The 23,474-nt window shown below is 45.6% G+C and overlaps 1 protein-coding gene across 1 annotated transcript; it reads right to left on the reverse strand.

Moving 5' to 3' along the window:
- Window positions 1-2,139: 2,139 nt before the first annotated feature.
- On the reverse strand, window positions 2,140-23,474 carry VEGFA (vascular endothelial growth factor A). The gene is made up of 8 exons (XM_074310797.1): window positions 22,368-23,474; window positions 18,366-18,417; window positions 13,473-13,669; window positions 12,041-12,117; window positions 11,426-11,458; window positions 8,129-8,200; window positions 6,157-6,288; window positions 2,140-3,790 (listed from the first exon to the last, which is right to left on the reverse strand). Exons 1-8 carry the CDS (start codon window positions 22,431-22,433, stop codon window positions 3,769-3,771), a joined length of 651 nt encoding a protein of 216 aa, XP_074166898.1. The 5' UTR covers window positions 22,434-23,474; the 3' UTR covers window positions 2,140-3,768.

Consider the following 23,474-nt stretch of genomic DNA (forward strand, 5'->3'; position numbering starts at 1 on the left):
AATCTTCAGTGGCTCCCTATTGCCTACCAAATTCAATTTACTTTGCCTAACGTTTATCGTCCTTTCAGAGTTTGCTACCATCTTGTCTTTTAAAATATCACTTTCTTCCCAAATATTCTGTGCTCCAGTCCCTAGAACATATACTCTACTCTCCCATCTCTGCACCTTTGCCAATCTGTTTCTTCTATCTAGAGTGCTCTTTATTTCTTTTTGCTTAATTTCAAACCATCCCTTAAAGCCCATTGAAAGATCCATCTCTTTGGGGAAGTCTTCCATCATCACTCATCAGTAAATTTACTATTGCGCAAAATACTTCATTTTGCATTGTCATATCAATGTTATTCTTCTCTCCCTACTAGACCATAAGTTTATGAGGTGAGGGACTATATCTCATCTAAATTTTGGATCTCCCCCAGTGCCTAACACTATGCTCTACATACAATAATTGCTCAGTAAATACTTTGGTTTATTATGAATTCAAATATATTAATTGTTCTGTTTTCTGTTTTTTATATCCTGTTTAGATTTTTGAAGGTAAAGATTAACCCTCTATTTGTACCCCCTGCCCACTTTCCCACCCAAATATAGGCCTGGACGTGTAAAAGATACTCAATGATATTGAGAATAGAACTGCAGGGACGCTTAGAGATCACCCACTCCAAATCCCTCATTTGACAGATGAGGAAACTGAAGTCCTGAGAGGGAAAGTGATTTATACAAGGTTACATAAATTGTATGCCACAAAACTAGGATTCAAATCCAGGTCTTCTGATACCTTTAGTAACTGAGGAAATACAAAAGGTGACCAGGGCAGCTAGTAAGTGCTAAACTAGAATATTAGCACTAAAGATAAAAATAGGAAGAGTACCCCTCAAGAATATTTTGCATTCCCATTGAGTATAGAACAAAAATGAATTTATGCCACAATTGGGGTCGGTGTGAGAAAGTCACAATGCCAACCAATTGAACCAATATAGTTGTTTGTTTTCTTCATTCTACAGGTTAAGCAAATGATTTGAGGGGGAAGGATTTTTGCCCAGAACTATATTACACCAAGTTGTCAGTTAAGTCCCATCTGTCATGCCCATCCACATCCACCACCAAACCTTTCCACTCCTATCTCCCAGTAATCTGGTGTAGTGGAAAGGAGACTTCAGAGCAAATCCATAGATTGACTCATCTTCTTTCTCCCTTCTCTCTAGTAGAGCTGAAGACTACCTCAACTCAACCATATCCTCTTCCTTTGGCCAAATGGCAGAGCAAGGCCCCTGAAGGCAAATCAACCAGTCCTAGAATTTCTCCAAGATCCTATTTTTAAAATGTCCTCCCTATACATCTCCCACCTCCACCCCCTAATCAGATAAGTTAACTTGATTCTTTATGCCCAGAGAGGCTTCCAGAAACCCAGTGACTCAAGCCCCTAACTCAGCCCACAACTATGAGGACTTCCCAGAAACTAGGGTCACATGACTCTGTTCCCTACCCATCAAAAAAAAAAAGAATAGAATAGAAATCCCAGATTCCTAATAGGAGGTAAAGGGATATAAGGGAAGGAAGAAAAGGGAATTAAATGTAAACCAGAAGTAGAAACGGGAGGAACTTTTGAGATCAGAATTAAATTTTTTAATACAAAAAGCTTCTTTTTTTTTTCTTTTTTTTTTTTTTAAGATATAGCTGTATTTTGCTGTTGTTGTCGTCGTTTAAAAATAAATATGTACTACGGAATATCTCAAGAAACTGCACTAGAGACAAAGATGTGATGTTAATATCTTTTTTCCCCACAATTATTACGGATAAACAGTAGCACCAATAAATAAATGATAACAAATATTAAAATTAAAAAAGAGAGAAATTTAGTATGTAGAATTTTCTATTTTTTTTTTTATAAAAACAGAGTGGCGAAGTCTATTTCATCAAATCACATATATACATAAACATATATATATATATATATATATATACAAACACAAGTAGCCAAATATATATATAGTATGTAGATGTATATTGAAACCTTATTTCAACAGGAATGTGTGGGGGAGCAGGGAAAATGGGGAGGGGCAAATGTTAGAAAAATTAAATATCTGTTCGGGATATGCTACTGACCATCGCCAATGGTCCCCCCCAATCGAGGTGAGGAGATACTGGAAACATGAACTTTATTCCCCCCCCAAAAAAAAATACAAATAGAAAAGAAAAAGAGAGAAAAAGAGAAAGAGGTATATTTATAAATAGTTGAAATTAAATATTAACCGAGAATACTGAAAAAACCCTACTCTTTAATTAAATTAACTGTTTTAATTTCTAATTAAAAAGGGATATTAAATAAGTAATATAAAACACTTTTTTTCTTTTCTCTGCCTACATACCAGGCATATGGATCCTGCTCTGTCTCCCCCCACCATGGAGTAGGAGACAAGGTCAGGGTCCAGGGTCAGGGAAGCATTCCCACACCCGCAGCTACCCAGCCACCCAGCCACCCATTCGCCCTTTACCCTTTGTGCCTGCCTGTCTTTAGACAAGCCAACCTCAGATACCCTGGGGGAAGCTTCCTAGTGGTTTAGTAGTCTTGAGGGTTTATCTCTGCCTTCTAAAGCCTGCCTCAATGAGCAAGAGGAAGACAGAAGGGAATAGCTTCTCCTCCTTGGAAAAAGGTTTGGGAAGAGGGACTACATGGGGGAAGAAGGATGTATTATCACATAATATGCACCACCCCATCTTCATATCATTGTAATATCCCTCTCCAGAAATGTTCCATTGTGTTGTGAAGGATGCCCAGGCAATTTAGAACCAGGGGATGGGATTTCTTATGATCAGGGGAGTTTGGAGAGCACCCCATCACTGTAGCATTCTGTGGTCCCCATTCCTCTAACCATGCTGCTTCCTCTTTCCTGTCTCTCATCTCCCCGTCCTCTCCCCTTTCTTGACAAAAACAAAACAAAACAAAACAAAACAAAAAAACCCCAACAACCTAGGGGGCAGGTCCAACGTACAATCCAATAGAGTAAAATATGGGGGGGAGCACAGCTGAGTATGTCAACATGCCCTCAAAACCCAGAGCCAGGCAAATTCAACCTCCAGGTGCTGGACCTGGACTCCTTCAGTCATTCTTCCTTGGGCCAGCAGGACAAGGCAGGCCAGGGAGGGACAGAGTGGAAGGCACAGATAGATAGCTCTGGCCTCCCCCAAAAGAAGGTGGCCACGCCAATATCACTGCTCCCATCTTTCCCCAGCTGGATTCTGTATGGGGATATTTTTTCCCCACTCAAGTCCACAGCAGTCAAATACATCCAGTGAAGACACCAATAACATTAGCAATGTTAATTATTAAAAAAGAATATATATATTTTATATGTACATATAAAATATATATATTTATTTTTATATATATGTATATATATATATGAATGCATGTACGCGTGTGGGTGTGTCTATAGGAATCCCAGAAATAAAACCCTCTAATCTTCCTGGCTCCATGATTTAGCAGCATGAAAAACAGAATTGCAATCCAACTGGAAGAGGGACCCCTGCTCGGTCTCTTGCCCGGGAATGCTTCTGCCGGAGTCACACCTTCCGGACTCAAAGTGCTATGCGCCTCTCTTCATCCTTCATTTAAGGTTTCTTTTGGATTAGTGTTAGTTTCATCATCATTGGGTTGTCAGTGTTGGCGACGGTGGTGGCGGTGGTGGTGGCGGCTTGTGATTCTTTTAATTGTTCTGATTCTGTCTTTTCCAGGTCTGAGAGGTCTGGTTCTAGAAATGCCGAGGGGCCTCACCGCCTTGGCTTGTCACATCTGCAAGGACAAAGACCAGAACGGTTATAAGTGATACTAACTGTGCCCCAATAGAATGCACATTTGGCAAATGAAGACTAGGGGGAGGAAATGTGTCCTGAAACCTTTGGGAGCTGCTAATTGACCTCAAGGAGCCCCACCCATCTCTGAAGGGGGAAGATATAGTCCTTGCCCTCAAGTTTCCCTTGAGGCTGAGGGGGAAAATATAGTTCCTGTGCTCGGGGAGTCCCAAGTGTGATGGAGGAGACAGTCCCCATTCTCAAGGCTTTCCTCGTTCTGATGAGGACTCCCCTGACTTCAGGGAGCTCCCACTCTGAGATGAAACAGACATGACTCACATTTACAAAGTGACATACTAGCGAGTACCAGCGAACAAAGACCAACTAATTTAAATTATTTGTGTCAAGCACCTTATAAACCTTAAAGTGTTATAAAAGTATCAGCTTTTATTATTATTATTTGTTAGTAATAAATTCTCGACAAGACAAATCAAAGCAGTGATCAGACTTGTTTGGAATCAAACAGACAAGGACAACTCAGGGGTGTGAACTATGAGCTACATGTTTTAAAGGTACACAATTTAATAGAGCAGAGTGGGAAGGGCATTTCAAGCCTCAGTTATAAGCTATGCAAAAGCTTGGCAGTGGGAATACTGCCTTTTGCATAATAGTAGGAGTAGAGGGACTATACTGAGGAGTAAAAAGTAAGATGAAGATATGGATGGTCCTCAAAAGTCAGACAAGAACCAGCCCCTAACACACTTAATTTTTAGCAGGGCAGGTGACATAAAGAAGCTAAGCATTATTAGGAATATCCCTCTTCCTCCACTTCAGTCTATGAGTTCTATCAGAGCAGAACTAGTGAAGCATAGTTGGCAAACAAACACCTCTATGAAGAATATGTGCAAACTAATGTCAAGCATCCTCTTGCCTCTAATTTACTGTCTATTGGATTTAGGGAAGAGGGCAAAGGAAGAGGGAAACAGATGAGGAAGGAATTCTACTATAGAATGCTTTCAGATGAAGAGAACTCTCAAGTCTTCCATCTTCCTGACCCTAAAAAGACCTCTCCACCCTCCACAACATCCCTGCATAGCCACTATTAAGGGAGACTGAGATCATATCTGATAGACTAATGGAATAGGGTCAGAGAGTAGGAATAGGCAGATCAGGATGGGCCCATGATGTCTGAGATGACATTAGACTGAGAATTTGCTTTCTCAGGTCCCCAGTAGGCTCAGATGCTCCCATCTACATGTTCCCTTTCCACTTCCACTTATACCAAATTCTTTTACCACTAGCAGCAAACAGTTACATCTATTCTACTTGGTTGTATCTTCACAGAATCTCAGGGAGGGAAGATTAGAATATGCTTCAGCTTTCCCTTACTCCTCCTCCCTAACACACACTCTAGGTTCCAGATTACTTCATGGGACAAATGGATCCCTCACACCAATATGTCAAGATCCATATTGGGTCTTCAGCATGCCCAACCCCTAGGCAGTCACATGCCCAGGGAAACTAGGTTTAAGTAAGCAAAAAAAGGCAGCCCAGGTAGAAAATGTTTCTAGGGGCTTTTTTAGTAATAACAAGTGGGAAAAAAACCAAGTTGGAGAAGAGAACAACTTAGGGTTTCTGTTAATTTCCCCCACCATGAAATTCTTACTTGCTGCAGCATACAGGAAATATGGATATAGGAGATATGCAGCAGATAGGAGCCGCCCAATTTACCCCAACAACAGCATTGTATGGTCTAAAGAACAGGAAACAAAGAATAAAGAGATATGGGTTCAAATCCTGGTTCTCTTCCATTCTCTTGGACTCAAGTTTCCTTATGTGTCAAATGGAGGAGAAAAATATCTTCTCTGCCTCTCTGAAGAGTTTGGGGAGATGTTATAAGAGTCTATTAAGCCAATTCTGATTAAAAAAAAAAAAACAATGAGAGATGACAAAGCAACATAAACACATATTATTAATAACAACCACCTGGACCCAGACAACACAGCACATCACAGGGCTTTACCCTCCACGACAACACCACCACATGGAGCCACGCCAGTCTGTGCACCCTGCCAATGGGGGCAGCTTCCCTGGCACCTGGCCAGGACAGAACCCCGACACTCCACCCTCCACAGGGGGGATCCTGAGAGCAGGAGAAAGTAGCAGTCATAGAGCAGGGAGCTAAAAGCCAAGCGAGCAGTCTGTTTCTGTGTGTGTGTGTGTGTGTGTGTCTATCTCTTTCTCTCTCTTTCTCTCTCTCTCTCTCTCTCTCTCTCTCTCTCTCTCTCTCTCTCTCTCTCTCTCTCTCTCTCTTTCTCTCTCTCTCTCTCTCTCTCTCTCTCTCTGACTTCTGTTCGGGAAACCAACCTGCAAGTTCGTTCGTTTAACTCAAGCTGCCTCGCCTTGCACCTCGAGTCTGTGTTTTTGCAGGAGCATTTACACGTCTGTGGATCTTGTACAAACAAATGCTTTCTCCGCTCTGAGCAAGGCTCACAGGGACTGCAAAAAGGCAAAAGGAAAGAGATCTAAGCTAGAGCTTCAGCAGAGGGAAAAAAACCATCCCCGTGCAATATATCCCCACCCCTAACACATTGCCATCACGGGCTCCCACCTCCCTTCAATGCCCTCTCCCGGTCGTGCCATGACCGGACCCCACTCCCCATTCCCAATATCAGAGAGCTACAGCAGAAAGAGGCAAAGAGGCAGCTTTGGAGAGGCCTGCATGGAGGAGCCAAATGGGGCAGAGAGCTAGCTAGGAGAGGAGTCCAGAAAGAGGAGGCTGGTCTGATGGGGCAAAAGAAGCAAAGACACAGCGTGCTTGAGCAAAGGCAGATCTCAGGACTCCCGGAAATGGAGGTGGGGTTTCCTCCTTTGGCATGGTATATGGCAAAGAGCATAGGACTTGGAGTCAGGAGAACTGAGTTCAAGTCCCACTTTGCAGCTCACTACTTGTATGAACTTGGGTAAATCACTGGCCTCTCCAGGCCTGTTTCCTCCTTTCCAAAATGAGGTTTTTGGACTTGATGGCCTCTAAGGTCTGATCCTGTTTTAAATGGACCAGAAAGACCTGTAATTAGATACTTCCCTACCCATTTGGGGGAGTTGGGGTAGGATGCACTGTGGATTCAAGAATGCCTCCAGCTCCATAGAGATATTGTGGAAGAATAGGGTTCAAACCCTGCCTCAGACACTAGCTATGGGACCCCAGGCAAATCATTTAATTTCTTTGTCTTCCTCTTCTGAAGAATGAAGAGATTAGGCAAGATGATCCTTTCCAACTCTAAATCTATAATCCTATGATCCTGAGAAGACAGACTAACTAACCTAAGAACTCTATTGGGAAGCAAAAGATTTTGGGAATCTCATTTGCAAAGTCCTTTCCCACCAATTTCCAGCTTCCCCAAAGGGGAACCTCCCCCCCCAAAAAAAAAGAATCAATGCTACTAGGATCATCATTTGTAATGCCCTGAGACAGAATCATTTGGGCCCTAGACCTCTTGCCAATCTGTAAGAGAGATGGGAAGCAGGTTACTATATCCTCCCCAGAACTATCCAGGTACAATCCCAGGAGTATCCAGGGCCTCAAGACACTGCTGTTCCCTCTTTCTTTCCTGAGTAAAGGGAAGCCAGAGTACACCTTTATCCTAGGCACACATTTCATTGCTTCCTTAAAAATACAACAGACAAAGATTTCTTCAAGGAGATGTTAATGTTAATGACTGTGGCCTAAGTTGAATGGGCAAAAGGTGGAACCAGAAAACCTTTTCCTGCTTTGGCAAGAATTCCTCTCCATCCTCATCTTGCCATGGAGTTGGAGGGGAAAAGATGGCAACCATAATATTCTTCAGAAATTCTCCTCACATCCCCCCAATCTCAGCCCATTCCACCTTCTGCATTGTCGCAATGTCATTCGCTTATGTACACATACTCCTTTCCCAAATCCTCTTCAAATGTTCCCCTACCCATCCTTATCTAAGATCCCCCGTTTGACTTTCAAACAAATGCATAAGCCAAGAGCTAGACTGGAAGGCACCACTTCCCAGTGCCCATGCCAACAGAGACCCGCCACCAGTGCCCAGTGGGTGAGAAAGTCTGTGCCCAGCCAAGCCATAGCACCCCCACCCTAGTCTTCAAGAACCCAGGGCCTAAACAGACGGCCACCACCACTTTGACCCCTTTGGTGCCAATTAGTCAAGTGGAAAAAAATGGAGACACTAGGGATGAGAAGGGAGGGAAAAGATAGGTAGGGATGTCAATGGGTGCTACAAAGAGAGGGTCTGATTGTAGGGAGAGGGGATTTAGGGGAAGGGGTAATGAATAGCGCCGGGCACCAACGTACACGATCCAGGATTTATACCGGGATTTCTTTCGCTTGCGCTTTTGCCCCTTCCCCTTTCCTCGATTTGATTTTCTGGAAAATAAAAAAACAGAGACAGAGACAGACAGAGAACAGGTGGGATCCAAGGAGGGCAGGAAGAAAGGGAAAGAAGCTGAAAGGGCTGGGGCAAGGGGAAACACACATCCCCTCCTAAGCCCAACATCCCAATGGCTTCTCTCCCTAGGGAGGAGAACAAGAGGAGAAGGAAGCAGGCTAAAGGGAAGATGGTCTTGGGGGAAAGGGGGAGGATGTGCACCATAAATAAATCCCTTTATCATCATTTTGCTGACTTTGAGAAGATGTAGAGAGGTGATAAGTTTGCCATTACCCTCATAACTCTCTCCATTTATATCACCACCTCTGTCAAGGGCAAAAAATCCAAGGACAGTGGGATTGTGGGCAGAAGGCATGGGGGCCATATTTATTTCTAAGGCATTACTATACTTTGGCAACTTATACCATCCCTATATGTGATAGGAGTAGAAAGGATATTGGCCTTGTTGTATTCAAATCCTAATTCTGATAACTATGTATCTCAGTTTCCTGATTGTGAAAGGGAATTTTTACTAATATTATTGTTATATATAATAATAATAAAATAACTGACATTTATGGAGTTTTTAAAAGTTTACAAAGTGCTTTATAAATATCTCATTTGCTCTTTACAACCTGGGAGGTGCTATTATCTCCATTTTCCAGAGGAGGAAACTGTAACAACATTGTTTGTTGTATTGTATTTTTTATTATTACAATATCACAATGTTACAAGTATAATAAATGGTCAATGCATTTCTGTTTAAATATTAATAAATAAAATTATAATTATATGATAATATCATTATTGTTATCACCGCAGTGCCAGTCATGGCTCTTGAAGCCTAGAACAACATGATCTAGTAGAATAGATCAAAATGAGAATCAGAAGATGCAAGTCCCATTAGTCACTTCACCGAGACTCAGTTTCTTCATCTTTTTAATAGGGGTGATAACACTTGGATTACCTCTCCTTCACAGGGTTGTTAGGAGAAAAACACATTGTGAGCCTTGAAAGTGAGGAATAATTTTAACCATTTAAAATATTCCAGAACTCTGAAGACAGGCACCTTGGGAGAAATCGTGGAGAAATGCCCCACCTCTACTAAACTGGGGTGCTTGCTTCACTCCCAGCCACATATAAACATGAGGAGAGGGCAGGGGGCCAATGCTGGGCAAAGGCTCCAGAATTCCAGGCTATGGTAGAGATGCCTTTAAGGGTCCTCCCAGAAAGGACGCAAAGCAACAAGGAGAAAAGTGGATAGCAGCTCAAGGTCCCGGGGGACCTCCAAAACCATTTCCATGTTAAGAACATTATATGAACTTTGAGGGGGCTGGGCCAACAGCCCTGACTCACACTCCTGACTTTCCACTTAGCAACATTAGGAATCATCATAAAGGGGGATGGGTTGAAGAGCCCAAGGCATTGACTGGGGAGCAAATATGGTTTATGGTATATGTGTTGGAAGAATGATCTGAACAGTCACAATGTGGAAATCCACTCCATAATGTGTAGGGCCATCCTGGGCAATGATAACTGTCCACTCCCAGGAAGAAGTCACCCTCCCACCCCCCAGAGCCTGAGGGAAAGCCGGCTTGTGGGTATGAGGGGGAGGGGGGATTGAAGGGGGTGTGAGAGGGGAGAGGCTGGGGCGTAACTTGGCAGGGTATCTTCCCCAGGCCCTGTCAGAGCCTGTTTGCCTTTTCACAAAATTTTTTTCCAAGCTATCCCTCTCTAGCTGCAGGCAAGGCTGATATCCTGGGAACAGACTGAGGTGGGGAATAGGGGGCTGGGATTCATAGGGAATGAGGAAGTGGGAGAAGTGGTGGGCTGTGGCCTTATTCACCCCCACCAAAAGGAAACCATCATTCCTCACACTGTCCCAGTTGGGGGAGGTGGATACAGCTCAGGGAGTTTTGCCAAAAAAGAGGGGAAAGGGGGAGGAGAAAGGAAGGGGGGCCTCCATTATTTTCCCAGGGTGCACAGGGAGAATAAGCATTAGAAGGAAGGGAGAGTCCTGGGAAACCAGACTCATTCATCCACAGAGTCTCTCCTCAGAACACTTCCAACATACTAGCTCTTCTGTCCCATCACCACTAACACACCACTAAAACCGCTCCAACACTAGAACATGATGGCCTTCGAGGGGAGAGAAAAGGAGGTTGAATCTTGCCCTTCCCTAAGACCAAGTACCCCCAGGACAATAGATAAGGGGAGGAGTAGAAAAAAGGGAAGAAACTCTCTTCTCTCTCAATCTCCATCTTCTTTTTTAGGTTTTCAGCAGCCTGATCCAGGCTTCAGGGGTTTAGCTTCCAATGGGTGGCCTACTAACCATCACTTTATACTGATCGGTTTCTATCTAATATTACTATGCCCTTAGAGTCAGCCTTTCATTCTTAATACCATCCCATTCCCAGATTATAGAACCCCTGAAAACTGAGGAACCTAATCAGATCAAATACTGAATCTATTAAACCAAACTAGCTAAAATCTACTATCTAATCCAGAAGAGTGTCAGATTCTTAATTTGACCTCAAAACCATCCAAGGGCCATAACAAGGTAGAAACCCCAGAGGAACCTGTTTCCCCTCCAAGTACAGTCTTCAAAACTGCGTCACAAGTTAGCAAATGGAAATATATCACCCACCCATCACCACCTGTTTTCCTGACAGCTCCAACCCCCTGCCTGCACCCTGATCCTGTGTCAGGGTATCAAGTATTCTAGGGGTTGACACCTCCACCTGAGGGTCAGACTAGGGAGCAAACAGGGTACCAGAACACTACAACAACACCAAGCAAGGCCATATGTAAGATTATAACAAGGCCCAGGGGCTAACAGCTCTTCCCAGAAAGTACAAATGCTTTGGTTCAGGATTTCATAGTAACGCTCCAACCAAATTTCAGGACCTGAATGAATAATAATAATTAATTCATTAATAATTAATCTTGGAAAGAGTCCTTGGAAGGGTTCTCCACCTAGTAAGGCAGATAGGAAACTATCTAGACCACAAAGAAGAGGGTGACTTCCACTCTACCTTCAAACCTTCCTCCACCCACTGATCAGCTCTCCTCACTTATACCTAGACTTAGTGAGATCTCAATAACTCTGAATAATGAACCTGTATAACAGATCAACTAAAGGGCAGAAAATAAAATTTATAAAAAACCCATCAAGACAACCAGCAAAGAAGGGGGAAAAAAGATCAAAAGTTATGTCCACTTACTTCTCTGGTTTTCCTTTGACAACTTTCTTTTGTCTAAAAATGAAAAATTGAAAAGAACAGAGAGGGAAAGTAAGAGAACTGGTTTGTTCTCACCCTGAACATTCTCCCTCCCACCTTAGTACTAGGGGAGTGCCCAAGAATTTAAACTCCTTTTTCTCTTCTCATCCTTACTCAACTTAACCTCCCCTTCCATGTTCCTGCCTTCTAGTCAACCTCTCAATCAGCTTGGGCACTAAGAAGACAAAAAAAAAAAAAAACAAAACCCAAAAACAAAACCCTGCTCCTGACCTCAAGGAGTTTATATTCCATAGGAAGAGACAAAAGTGTACACATATAAATATATGCCCCTCCATTCATTTCCTTGACCTATAACACAGTGTACCCCCAGCCCCATTGGGAGGCCCTTAATAGAAAGTCTCCATCTTCTCCCTACCCACTCCACCCCTCTCTTTCTGTGTCTCTGATTTCTAGTACCTTCTCCTTTGTGCTTCAGCCTTCTTATGTCTACCTACTGAACACATTTCTCTCTGACACCCCTTCTCTCTTACTGATTCCCAGGCCTAAGGCTTCCTTTCTTTTCCCCAAAAGCACCTTTATTCACAAATCTCCCCTTACCTGCATCCACATTTACTGTGCTGTAAGAAGCTCATCTCCCCAATGTGCTGGCCTTGGTGGGGCTTAATCCTCATGATCTGGGAGGGCAGGAGAACACAGTAGTTAGTGACCCAGCCAGCCACTCGCCCGACACCCCCCTGTCTCTTGCCATTCAACACCCTGGGGGTCTCCAGGGATTAAGTCCCCAGAATGAAGGAGGTAAGAGGGGGGGAATAATGGCTGACAATAAGCCACAGAGCCCCACCCCCCTACCTCCCAACCCCAATAACCTCAGGGAGCTGATGTGGCTGTTTCGGGTTGGCCGAGCTGGGAATTAGGGTCCTGGGTTGGCACCATTTCCAGCCCCTTCCTTATTCCCCCCCCCCATTCTCTCCACCCCAAGTCCATGCCCACAACCAGACTCTTAGTACCTACAAAATTCAAATAATCTGGTTCTTCTTTTTACCCTGCTCAAACTCCATTTGAGGGAATAATTTAATTTCTTCCATAAGTACTGGCCTAAGAAGAACAAATCCCTCACATTCCTACATTCTAAGGAAAAGAAATGGGGACAGCAGGGAAGAAGAGGGAGACAAGAGTTCAATATTTTCAAGGTCCTGAGAACCAAGGAATTAAATGTCTGGTCTCTTGAAGTTTGTGCCTCAGAGGCAGAGTTGCCAGTTCCTTTAGGTGCAGAACTGGGAAGCAGTACCAAGGGCAGGACCTTCAGGGCAGAAAGGAGGAGTCAAAACAGGAAGGGGGAGGAGAGGATGGCAGGGACAGGACAAAGCCAAGGACTTGGGCAGGGGTTTTGTATATGTTGATGCAGAAGAGAGGGAGTTCTGGGGAAAAATGAGGATTTTCTAGGAAAATGATTGTATCATAGAATTAATTTTTTAAACTCCCCAAACCCATGTTCCTGGTGATTCTTCCAGCCCTGGCCAGCCAGAGCTGTCCCACAACTTCTGGTCAGAGTCCCAAGGACAGTAAGGAAGTGCTTCTGGGAAGAAGGGGGTGGGGAGAGGAGAAACAGACACTGTGGCTCCTGCCACTGAATGACTCCAGAAATAAGGAGCAAAGGACCAGGACAGGGAAAAAGATAGAATAAGATCAAGAATTTAGGGCTTGGGGTTCTACTACAACAAGAAAACAGGTAAAAGGATACCCCAAAAGGGAAGCTTCTTTTCCTGCAGAGAGGTCCATGCGCCTATCTCCAAGCATTCACATTTCAGGAAAACACAACATAAAGAGAATTGTCTATTCTATTCTCCCGAGAAAAAAATCTCAGACCTCAAACCAACTTGTTGCCCAAAAAAACCTCCCTTAAGAAGGTATAAATTCTAACAAAAACTTTAAAATAAAATAAGTTAAATTTTAAATAAATATCTGAACTCTTTTACCCTGGGAGAAAGTTTCTCTCCCTTGGGTAATCACCCAAGGCAGCTTTTCTCACCTGCATAGTGACATTGTGCACTTCATAGGGGACACACTCCAGCCCCTCATCGTTGCAACAACCAGCACACCTCATCAGAGGTACACAAGACGGCTTGAAAATGTATTCCACCTCATCTGGATATTCTTGGAAGATGTCCACCAGGGTCTCGATTGCCCGGCAGTAGCTGCGTTGATAGACATCCAGAAACTTCACCACTGAAGGAAAAGAGTCAACTTATAAGTATGAATGAATGAGTAAACTAAAAGACCCCAGCAAAACCCCAGCTAGTATTCTGATGTAAGCGGGTTTTTGGCCCCAGTGCTTCATAGCCTTCAATAAGAAAGGGGAAAAGAATTTTTTTGTTTTCAGTCATTTTTCGGTTGTATCCAACTCTTCATGACCCCATTGGAGTTCTCTTACTCATAAATTACTCTCTCCAAGAGTTACCAAATTTTCCAATACATATACATATAGATAGATATAAATACACATACATACATATATATCATATATCTATATCATATCTAGCACATAAGTATATCACATAGAGATATCTATCTATCCATCTATACATTATGTATATATATGTTTTTTGTTCAGTTGTTTTCAATCATGTCATACTCTTCATGACCCCATTTGGGGTTCTCTTAACAAAGATACTGGAGTAGTTTGCCATTTCCTTCTCCAGCTTATTTTACAAATGAATAAATGGAGGCCAACAGGGGGAAGTGACTTGACCAGGGTCATCCAGCTAGTAGAGTTACACAGATAATAAGTGTCTGAGGATGGTCTTCAACTCAGGAAAAAGAGACTTCCTGACTCTAAGTCTAGCACTATCTACTGCACCACCTATGCCCTATGGAAAGAGTACTGAATCTGAAGTCCAAAGATCTGTTTTTAAATCCTGCCTCTGTCACAAATTAGCTGTGTGACACTGGACAAGACTGTTCTCTTTCTAGCTTCAGCAGCCTCATTAGTAAAAAATGAAAGAGCAGGGCTAAAGCATAAATAATATATTGCACTTACTTATATAGCACATACCCAGTATGTCAGGTATTAACTTTACTAACATCATCTCATTTGATCTTCACAACAATCCTGTGAGATAGATGCTTTATCCCCATTTTTTACAGATGAGGAAATTGAGGCAAACAAAGTCACATAGCTAAAGATATGAGGCTGCATTTGAACTCAGGTCTTCCTGACTCCAAGACCAACACTCTATCCACTGGGCCACTAAGTATCCATGAATTTGGTGATTGGGTTTTTTAAAAATTATTTTGATAAATGTAGTTTAACATAATTGGTTTTCTTTATAATCATATGCATTTAAAAACATCCTACAAAGGGATGTACTAGGGATATACTGCCTAAGCAGTCCATGATATTAAAAAAAAAAAGTTCAGAATTCAAGTGTTCCTTTAAGTTCTATGACCACTGTTCATGTTATGTCCCAAAACTTCAGCTTTCTCATCTAGTAAAATGGACTCAAGGATCTCCAAGTAATTTCCCAGCATGAACATCCATTTCTTCAGCACTCTCCCCTATCCCCCTACGCCAACTCCCTTCAGAACCCTGGCCTGAATTCTACCCCTCATTCTTCTGGCCAACCCCAGCATTGTGTTAGTTCCTGGGACACCTTCTGCCACACCTGATAGTATGGAGAAAGATGAAGAAGAAAGTCTGGAAGTGAGATGTAGATGAAGAAATATGGGCAGAGGGGGAGAAAAGGGGCAATGTCTTCTCAGAGAAAACCTTAGGAATTCCACATATTTCAGTAGTGTCCCAACTTCTCCCTTCTTTCTGGGGTGGGGAGCAAAATTACTCTCTCTATCAAGAGTTAATCTTTATAAAATTCATCTCAGATTCACTCTGCCTCATACCCTCAGCCTATACAGCTGCTGCCCTTGCCCACCCTGGATCCCTAGCAGGGGAAAGAAATGTGTGTTAGGGAGGGTGACAGATGTGGGAGATGAAATCCAGAGAGAGGACTATTTCACATGATTAGCCTGATACAGAGAAGGAAAAGCCAATTTTCACATGTTTAGGCTTCCCACTCTCATCCCTGTTGTGGACCTCTAGGATTTCTCAAGACTTTTCTAACATAAGGGAAGAAGCAATTTCAGAGGGTAGGGAGGTCTCTGGGGAGCACAGCCACAGGGCAAGGAGCTGGCCTTCCATACTCTAGGCATATGCCTCGGAGACACCTTCCTGGGGAAAGGGAGAAGCTAAGAAAAAAAAAAACAAGGAGGCCTCAGCTGGGCAGCCCTGAGTGTCAGCAGCCACTGGGCACGGCTAAGCGTGCCAGGTGAGAGACCAATAACCCTCCCTGATAAGAGTAAACTGCTTGCATCATGGAAAAAAAAAAAAAAACAGCCGTGCTTCTCCTCCTGCTGCTAAGCATTTCTGGAGGAACTGAGCAGGTGACAAGGGGCAACAAAGGTTCCCTGAGCTAGGTAACGGGGCAGAGAGTCTGGGGTGCGGTAAGCATAAAAGGGTAACTCAGGGTCAAGGGGACAGGGCACTCAGTGACAGCAAAACACACTCAGGGAAAAAGTATCAACGGAAGCCAGGGAAGAACAATTCAATAAAGGAAGCAGCACAATCCAGTGCCAGAAGGGCTGGATTCAGGTCCTAAATTCAAATTTCAGTTTCACTCCTTACTTACTTCCCTGCATAACCTTGGGCAATTCAAACAATAATCTATTGATCGATATTTATTAAGCATCTATTCTGTGCTAGGCACTGGTATTAACTTAGCTTCTCTGGGCCTCAGTCTCTTAATATGTGAAATGAGGGGGCTAAATGTCCCCCAAGGTCCTTTCTAACTTTAAATTTGTAACCCAACAAGTCAAATCCACATGGTTCCAAACTCTTACTCCTAGGATCCCTACCTGTTCTGCCAATCATGGAACTCTAGATTAAGCATCCAGGATTCTAGTTCTGGTTAAGTGACTGTGTATGAATGGGTGAGTATCTAAGACTGCCATTGAACTCAGGCCCTTCTGATTACAAAGCCAGTGTTCCATCTACTTCACTATCTAACTGACCCACTTTTAACCTTAAAAGCTGCTTGAGGCACTGAATTTAAGTGACTTGAGGAAATCACCCAAGTCAGCATGGGGGACAGGCAATACATGAACTCAGCACTTACTGATTTCAACTCTCTGTTTTCCATATGCTGTGTTAAATTGCTTCTCATAATATATATATACATTTATTTAAAATATGGTGGAGAGCCAGAAGGAGATGATAGACCTGACCACTACTACTTCATCCTGACAAGTTCTTACAGGTAGAGGGAGAATGGGAACAATTAGCTGGAACTCAAAACCTGGGTTCTTACCCAAGCACCCAATGCTAATATTAAGCCACAGGCTAGTTGTTAGCCCTCTCTGTGCAGGAATGTTCTCTGCATCCCTGGGGGATGGCTAAGAAAACAAATGTTCTTAAAGGACATAATTTCTTATGAAGCATTGAGAAAGATAATTGATCATGGAAATTTCTGGTTCTTGCTCTAAAGGGTTTGGGGGTGGGATGAGGGAAGAGATAGTTGGATCTCTATTTGTTTTGACAGATCACATCATCCTGCGTTGTCTCCCCTCCTCAAGGTGGGAAAGGGGGAAGGAGAGAGAGGTAGTTTGGGTTTTTTTAAGGGTTGTTTTATAATCTGGAGAGATCATAGACCTTTACAAGCCAATGGAGACCCCATCCAAGGGAAAAGGATTTCTAGGCTCTCCAAGGCAAAGGAAAGAAGTCTTCCATCTAGAACAGGTCAGAATATTCCCTTAGCACCCATTCCAATCCCTTTCTGCCACTGACTCCAAATAAAAACCTCCCTTAACACTCAGGCACACACACAAGCACAAATATATTCACACTCACCCAAGCACACATGCTCACCGGCTTCAAATATCCTAGGTTTTCCTTATTTATCACAAACAATCTTTTCTTCAGTAAACAAAGACCATTTGTCTTGCTTCTCCCAAGCCATGAAGACCACTAGGAAAGGCTGGGGAGAGGAGGGGAAGGACTCAGGACGTGAGGAAGGTTTTTGAAAAGGGGGTGGGGGTGGGGAAAGTGAATCTCTTAAGAGCATGCAGTTTGCTTGTGAGTGGGGCAAAAGTTAGGGAACCTTTCCCAGCTGATGGAGAAGATAAACAGAATAATGGGAGAAAGTGGAGCTAATTAGAGATTGAGGAAACCTTTAGAAAATCACAAATCCTAATCATACAGATTTGTGCCTTGATATAGAGATGCAAAGTGATGAAAGTGAAGGAGATATCTGCCATTGAAAAACCAAAGGAAAGCAGAGTAGGGATACAAGGGTTCGAGGAAGATCAGAGTACCCTGGGAATGGGGACCCTATCAAACAAAAGACAGGCAAGGTTTAGGAGGGGAAAAGGGGTAGTGAGTCAGCTTTATAGCTACAGCCCTCTGCTGGCACTAAAAGGAAGTTTACCCCAATAACATCCCTATTCCCTGATACTTGGGGAGGGGGGAAGGAGGGAGGAGTATAGGAGTGAAGAAAAAGAACTTCCAACCCTCTCACTGCTTAGGGGACTCTGGGACTGGATAAATCACTTTTAGCCTAGAACCCCTGCCTGGCCATTGTCCTTTCTAAAAATTCTCATTTCTAGAGGGTGAAAGAAGGACAAGAGGTTCATTTACTACCTGTGCCTAAGAAGGATTTGCCTAGCCAAGAAATAGACTGGACCTCATAGAAATGAGAGCTTAAATAAAGTGTTTGCCCTCATTAATCCTACTCTTTCCTTCTGCTTCATCCCCAGGAGGGCCTGAACCAGAGGCAGAGGAAATCAAGGAGAGTAAGAAGTCAGGGTTCCTCTTCCCCATCTAATGTCCACTCCAGATATGGAAGGAATTTAGAGCGCATAATATGAAAAGACTCACCTTCGTTCGGTTTCCGTTCCCCTTCTTCTGGGGTGGGTGCTGCCTGTGACCACTGTAAATAAAAAAGAGAGTTAGCATAGAGGCATGGGATAAGGGCAGAGGGGTTCACAAAGTGGGGTTTACATTTGAGGTTCTACATCAGGGAAAGGTATGTTGAAGTGGACCTCCTCCAGCCACAGCATCTCATCAGAGGAGAGAACCATTGGTCTTCCCCTAATGATAGAACTAAAAAAAGCTAACTAGCTAGGTAGTCAGGAAAGAAAGAGATTCTTTCCATCCAGTTTCCAGGCCTTTCTTCAATTCACTTCCTCACTTCTCCTACTCCACTCCTTCATTCCTACCTATCACTCTCAAAAAACCCTAATCCTTACACTTAATCAATCCTCTAACCTAGCCCTCCTCAACACACAGACCCTGGTTCAAAGGCATTGACTAAAATTAAATGGGGAAAAAACACAATCGAATCTGAGCAGGAAGGAAAGGATCCAGCAAGAAAAACAGCACGGGTGACCTTATCTAGTTGACATGACAAATGCCAGGGGTAAAGTAGTGTCAGGCAGGGAGGTTGGAAGGGGAGAGAAAATGGAAGAAGGCTGTAAGACACCCTCCCCAACCAAAACCCATTTCTGCCCTCTCCCCAGAAATGCTTAATCTGACCTTAAGGAAAGAAGTGAGGGGTTGACTAATTTGGAGAAAAGAGGGGGGAAACCACCTTAAACTAAAGGGGGAACCTTAGTAATATGGCTACAAGGCCCAAAACTTCCAAACTGTTGTTTCCCACTCCACCTCCTAAATCCAAATCAGGCCTTATTTCCAAGTTTTCTTCCAAAACCTTTCCCTATTTCCTGATTTCTTCTCTCCCATGGAATTGGGGACTCCCAGGTTTTACCTGTTACTCCCCTCTCTAAACTCTCCCAGATCCTATTGTACCCTGAGCCCCAAGGAGGCTGCTTATCTTCCAGAACACTGGACACTGAGTCTCCCCCAACCCCCAACTCCTGGCAGTCAGCCCCTCCCCACTGACTGTGAAGGTCAACAGACAAGAGCCAGGACACTGACAAAATGGATGCCCCCTTTCCGGCCCAATCCCCATATTGAGAGATTAGGGAAGGGGTACCACGTCCCTCCTATATTATCTCTCCCAAGAACCTTGAGACCCTTTAGGGCCAAATGAGCAGCAGGTGGGGTTTACTCCAATCCATACAGTTCTGCACCCCAGTCCTCTCTGTCTCCTAGGCTTTTCCTCCAGCATAAAATCCCCAAACACACACACACACACACACACACACACACACACACACACACACACACACACACACACTCCCTCAATTCTCCCATGCTCAAAGTAGATATCTCTTCTCTAAGAAGAATCACAAAGGCCCAGATGTATATCCCCAACTTTATCAAGGTTTCCCCCTTTCCCCAAGGTGATTTGGTCCCCTCAGCTCAAAAAAAGGAGTTTGAATTTGATATATCCAAGATCTTTTCTGGCTCTGAATCTTGACTTTCCCTAGCACCAGGAAATCTTTTTCACCCTATGCCCCCCCATATCCTAGCTCTCAAGATACTCTCTTGCTTCCCCTTTGCCAATTAGCTCCCATGGCTCCCTAATATTAAGATCCTCTCAGTGTTCTACTAAGTGCCAGCAACCTTATTCTCATCTCCCAAGTCCCCAAGGCCAGGGGGCAAAGGGAGACTTCCCCACCAGCACCACTACAGTCACAGAGAGGGGGTGGTGCCCAGGGGGAGGGGCTGGGAGTCTGGTGCCCTTCTCTGGGGGCCTATGAAGGTCATAACTATAGCTAGACAACTCTTCCCTAGTCCTAGTCCAGAGGCCTACAGCTTGGAGAATTGGGGGAGGGGTGACTGTGCCAGATCTTAGGAGCTCATAGGAATACAAGTGAATTCCACTCAACTTGAGGGGGGGGGGGGGGAAGAAGCAGAGGAGGAGTGGTTTTTGTTGCTAATTCCAGAGAAAGTGGGGAATGAGATTTTTGAGGAGTAGAGGTGGTCAGAGGGACAAGTATTAAAATCTGGCAATATCCAAGCAAGTATTAAAATAACTGTCCCTAGGACTGGAAATAGCGCCTGCCCAAACTTCATAGCAGTGACCTCCAGGGTAGTCTGGACCTAGTATTCAAACCCAGAGAATGACACCTTTCTCGGCACTCTAGGATAGTAGAGAGCATATTTCACAGCGCCTGGGGGAGGGGAAGGGTTCCAGCTCCCGCTCCATTCCCTCCAGTTTCTTTCCCCTAATCACCATATGGAGGCTATAAGGAAGGAGGACTGGGAAATAGTCGCAAGCTGCCCGGAGCCCGGGTTATTACCATGCCAGCGCCAGATCTTAAGAGAGAGCAGCAAGGGCAAATATGCCGAAGAAGCAAAAGCCGAACTCTCCTTGCCCAGCTACCCCCGAAACTCAAATGTCACAGCATTTTGGAAACATTTTTAACAAAGTGGGAGATGCAGGGAAGACAGAGTGCCGCTGAGAGAGCCAAACCTCGGCATAGAAAACTCCTTTCTATGCCCTTCTGCACCCCTCGGATCAGAAAGCCCCCGTCCGGCTACACACAGGGCTGTGGGGGGAGGGGACAGGAGGCGGGCTGTCACCAGGTCACTACAAGGGCGGAGTCGAGACCAAGCGCCGCCCTGGGCGGGCTCTCCCAGGCCGGGTCCACTGGCAGTGACCGTCCCTTTCCCAGGCCCCGCGGGCGGGAAGGAAAGAAGGGGGGAGGGGGAGAAAAATGGGGGGTCGCACTACTCTATAAAGTGCGAATGGGGGGGCGGGCTATGCTCCCTCCTCGATTAAAAGCAATACAAGACTGGGGAGGGGGGGATTAGTGATGAGATCAGAAAGCAGCTGGAGACTTCTGGTTCAAAAAAGGGAAGGGGGGGGCCTCTCAGTGCTAGGAAGTTGGTAAGAGGGGTGTACTCGAATTTCTCTCGGACTAAAAAGGAGTCGGGGGGGGACGCTGGTGGGGCGAGGGGGTGCTACCCACCGCGCTCGGCTGGCTAGCTGAAGGGGTCACCTTTCCCGGGAGGATGGGGGGAGATCGAGTGAGGAATGTGTATCCGTGTGTTTTCTGGGGAATGGGGAGGTCTCTCCCAATCTAGGGACCCGGAGCTCTGGCCCAGGCTGCTCTAGGGGAACACGCGGCCCGGCCAGTCCCAGGGCTGATGTAATCGGCTTCGCGCAGCGCGCCCCCGGCGCCGAGAGGGGGAGGGAGGGGACTGGGAAGGAGACCTGAGAGAGGCGGGGGTAATGGAGGCTTTACAAGCTTACTCTTGGGGGTACCAGAAGCTCCCCCACCCACAAACTTTTCTCCAAACTCATTTGGGTTGAGGGGGAAGGTTGGAAGAGAAAGTGACGTGACCTGAACCTCCGGAGCTCTGTCTTTTTAGCGTGCTCTCAGACTGCTTCCCTCCCCAGTCTAAGATCCGTGACCACCTCCCATCTCTCCCCCACCACACACACCAGGGGGCATAGCTTCCAGCGCCCCCATGGCCCTGTCTGTTTGCTGGGGGACCCGGCGACAAGGAGCAAACTTAAACCGCCGAAGCACTAGCCCAGCCCCTCGGATTCCCTCCTCCTCCTCCCCTCCCTTCGGCCGGGATCCTACGTGCGTGTGGCTCCGGTGGGTGGGCAGGGCCCGCGTGGGCGGCGAGACCCTAACCAGATGCTCTCCCACCTAGTGCGCGCCCCCTCCCCAGCCCGCTCCACACTTCGGGGGTAAGGGTGGGGGAGGGAAGACTCTCTAATGCCTGGTGCCCACCAATACGAATGGGGCACAAATCTTACCATCCCCACTCCAAGGTTAGGAAAAGCAGCTCAATGTCCCCCGCTCCCCGAGCTTTCTTCCATGCTTCACCACCAGGCACTATGCACTGTGCCTCCACCACCCCCACCCCCCTTGCCCCCTGCCAGATTGCCGGACTCTCGCCGCCGCCGCCGCCGCCACACCATTACCGAGCAGCCCTTGCCAACACCAACTCGCTTACCTTAGCATGATGGAGATAGAGCAGCAGGGCTAAGCACCAATGTACCCAAGTGAGCATAAAGTTCATGGTTTCGGAGGCCCGGTCGCGGCCGGTGAGGCTCTCACTCCTTCTTCTTCCTCTCTCGCTCTTCGGCGGTGGCGGCGTCGGTGGCCTTGTCCCCCCGGCGCCTTCTTCGCTGTCTCCTTTTTCCCCCGGGGCCAAGGCCCGGGCCAGGGCCTGGGGCGCGCTAGCGGGCTGGGCGCTCACGGTGTTCGCTAAGGCTTCACCCGTCCATGAGCCCGGCTCTCTAGAACCGAGCCTCTTCCGTTCCCGCGGCCCCCACACCTTTTCTTCGTTTTCTTCTTTTTCTTCCTCCTCTTGTCGCCGCCGCAGCTGCCGCCGCTGCTGATGATGATCCGGGCCCGAGCGAGCACTGCTCTCCGCTGGGCAAGGCTCGGCGCTCCCGGCGCGGACCACGGCTCCTTCGGAGCGAGAACAGCCCAAAAGTTGGACAAAAAGTTTCAGTGCATAGTCTCGTACCCTTGCCCCCTCCACCCCGTCTCTGGCCGCTGACCCGGGTATTGCTCCAGCTACCTTGCAGCCGAGCCTGCCGCCGTCAGAAGCCGGGGAGAAAAGAAAGTGTGCGTGCAAGAAGGGTCCCCCCTCTTGTCGGTGCTTCGCTGGCGGTAGTGCGGGAGAAGTGTCAGTCCCAGAGCCGCTGCGTCCCTGGGTCTCAGACCTGGAAGGGGGAGAAGACTCAGTTCTCTTTCTGCAGTCCGTTCCCTAAAAAAAAATCCGAGATCACTTATTTTCCTCTTTCCCTCTTACTCTTTGCTCTTTCTCTCTGCCCTCGGCCGGTTTCCAAAATCCAAAGAGTGATTTAAGGGAGAAGGGGGAAATCCCCCCAGGAAAAATAAGTCCTCCCGATTGTAATGAGGAAGGAGGGAATCGAAAAATAAATTGAGAAAAGAGAAGACGGTGAAAAAAGAAAAAGAAAAAAAAAAAAAAACAAGAAACGAGAGCAGCCCCAATAGTCAAGCGCAATGTGCAGAAAGGGGAATATGTCGCTCGTCTTTCCCTTTCTCTTCGCTGCCTCTACCCGGCTCTGCTCGGCCCAGTTTCTCCGCC

The sequence above is a fragment of the Sminthopsis crassicaudata genome, chromosome 4 (assembly GCF_048593235.1).
Source record: "Sminthopsis crassicaudata isolate SCR6 chromosome 4, ASM4859323v1, whole genome shotgun sequence".
Classification (NCBI taxonomy): domain Eukaryota; kingdom Metazoa; phylum Chordata; class Mammalia; order Dasyuromorphia; family Dasyuridae; genus Sminthopsis; species Sminthopsis crassicaudata.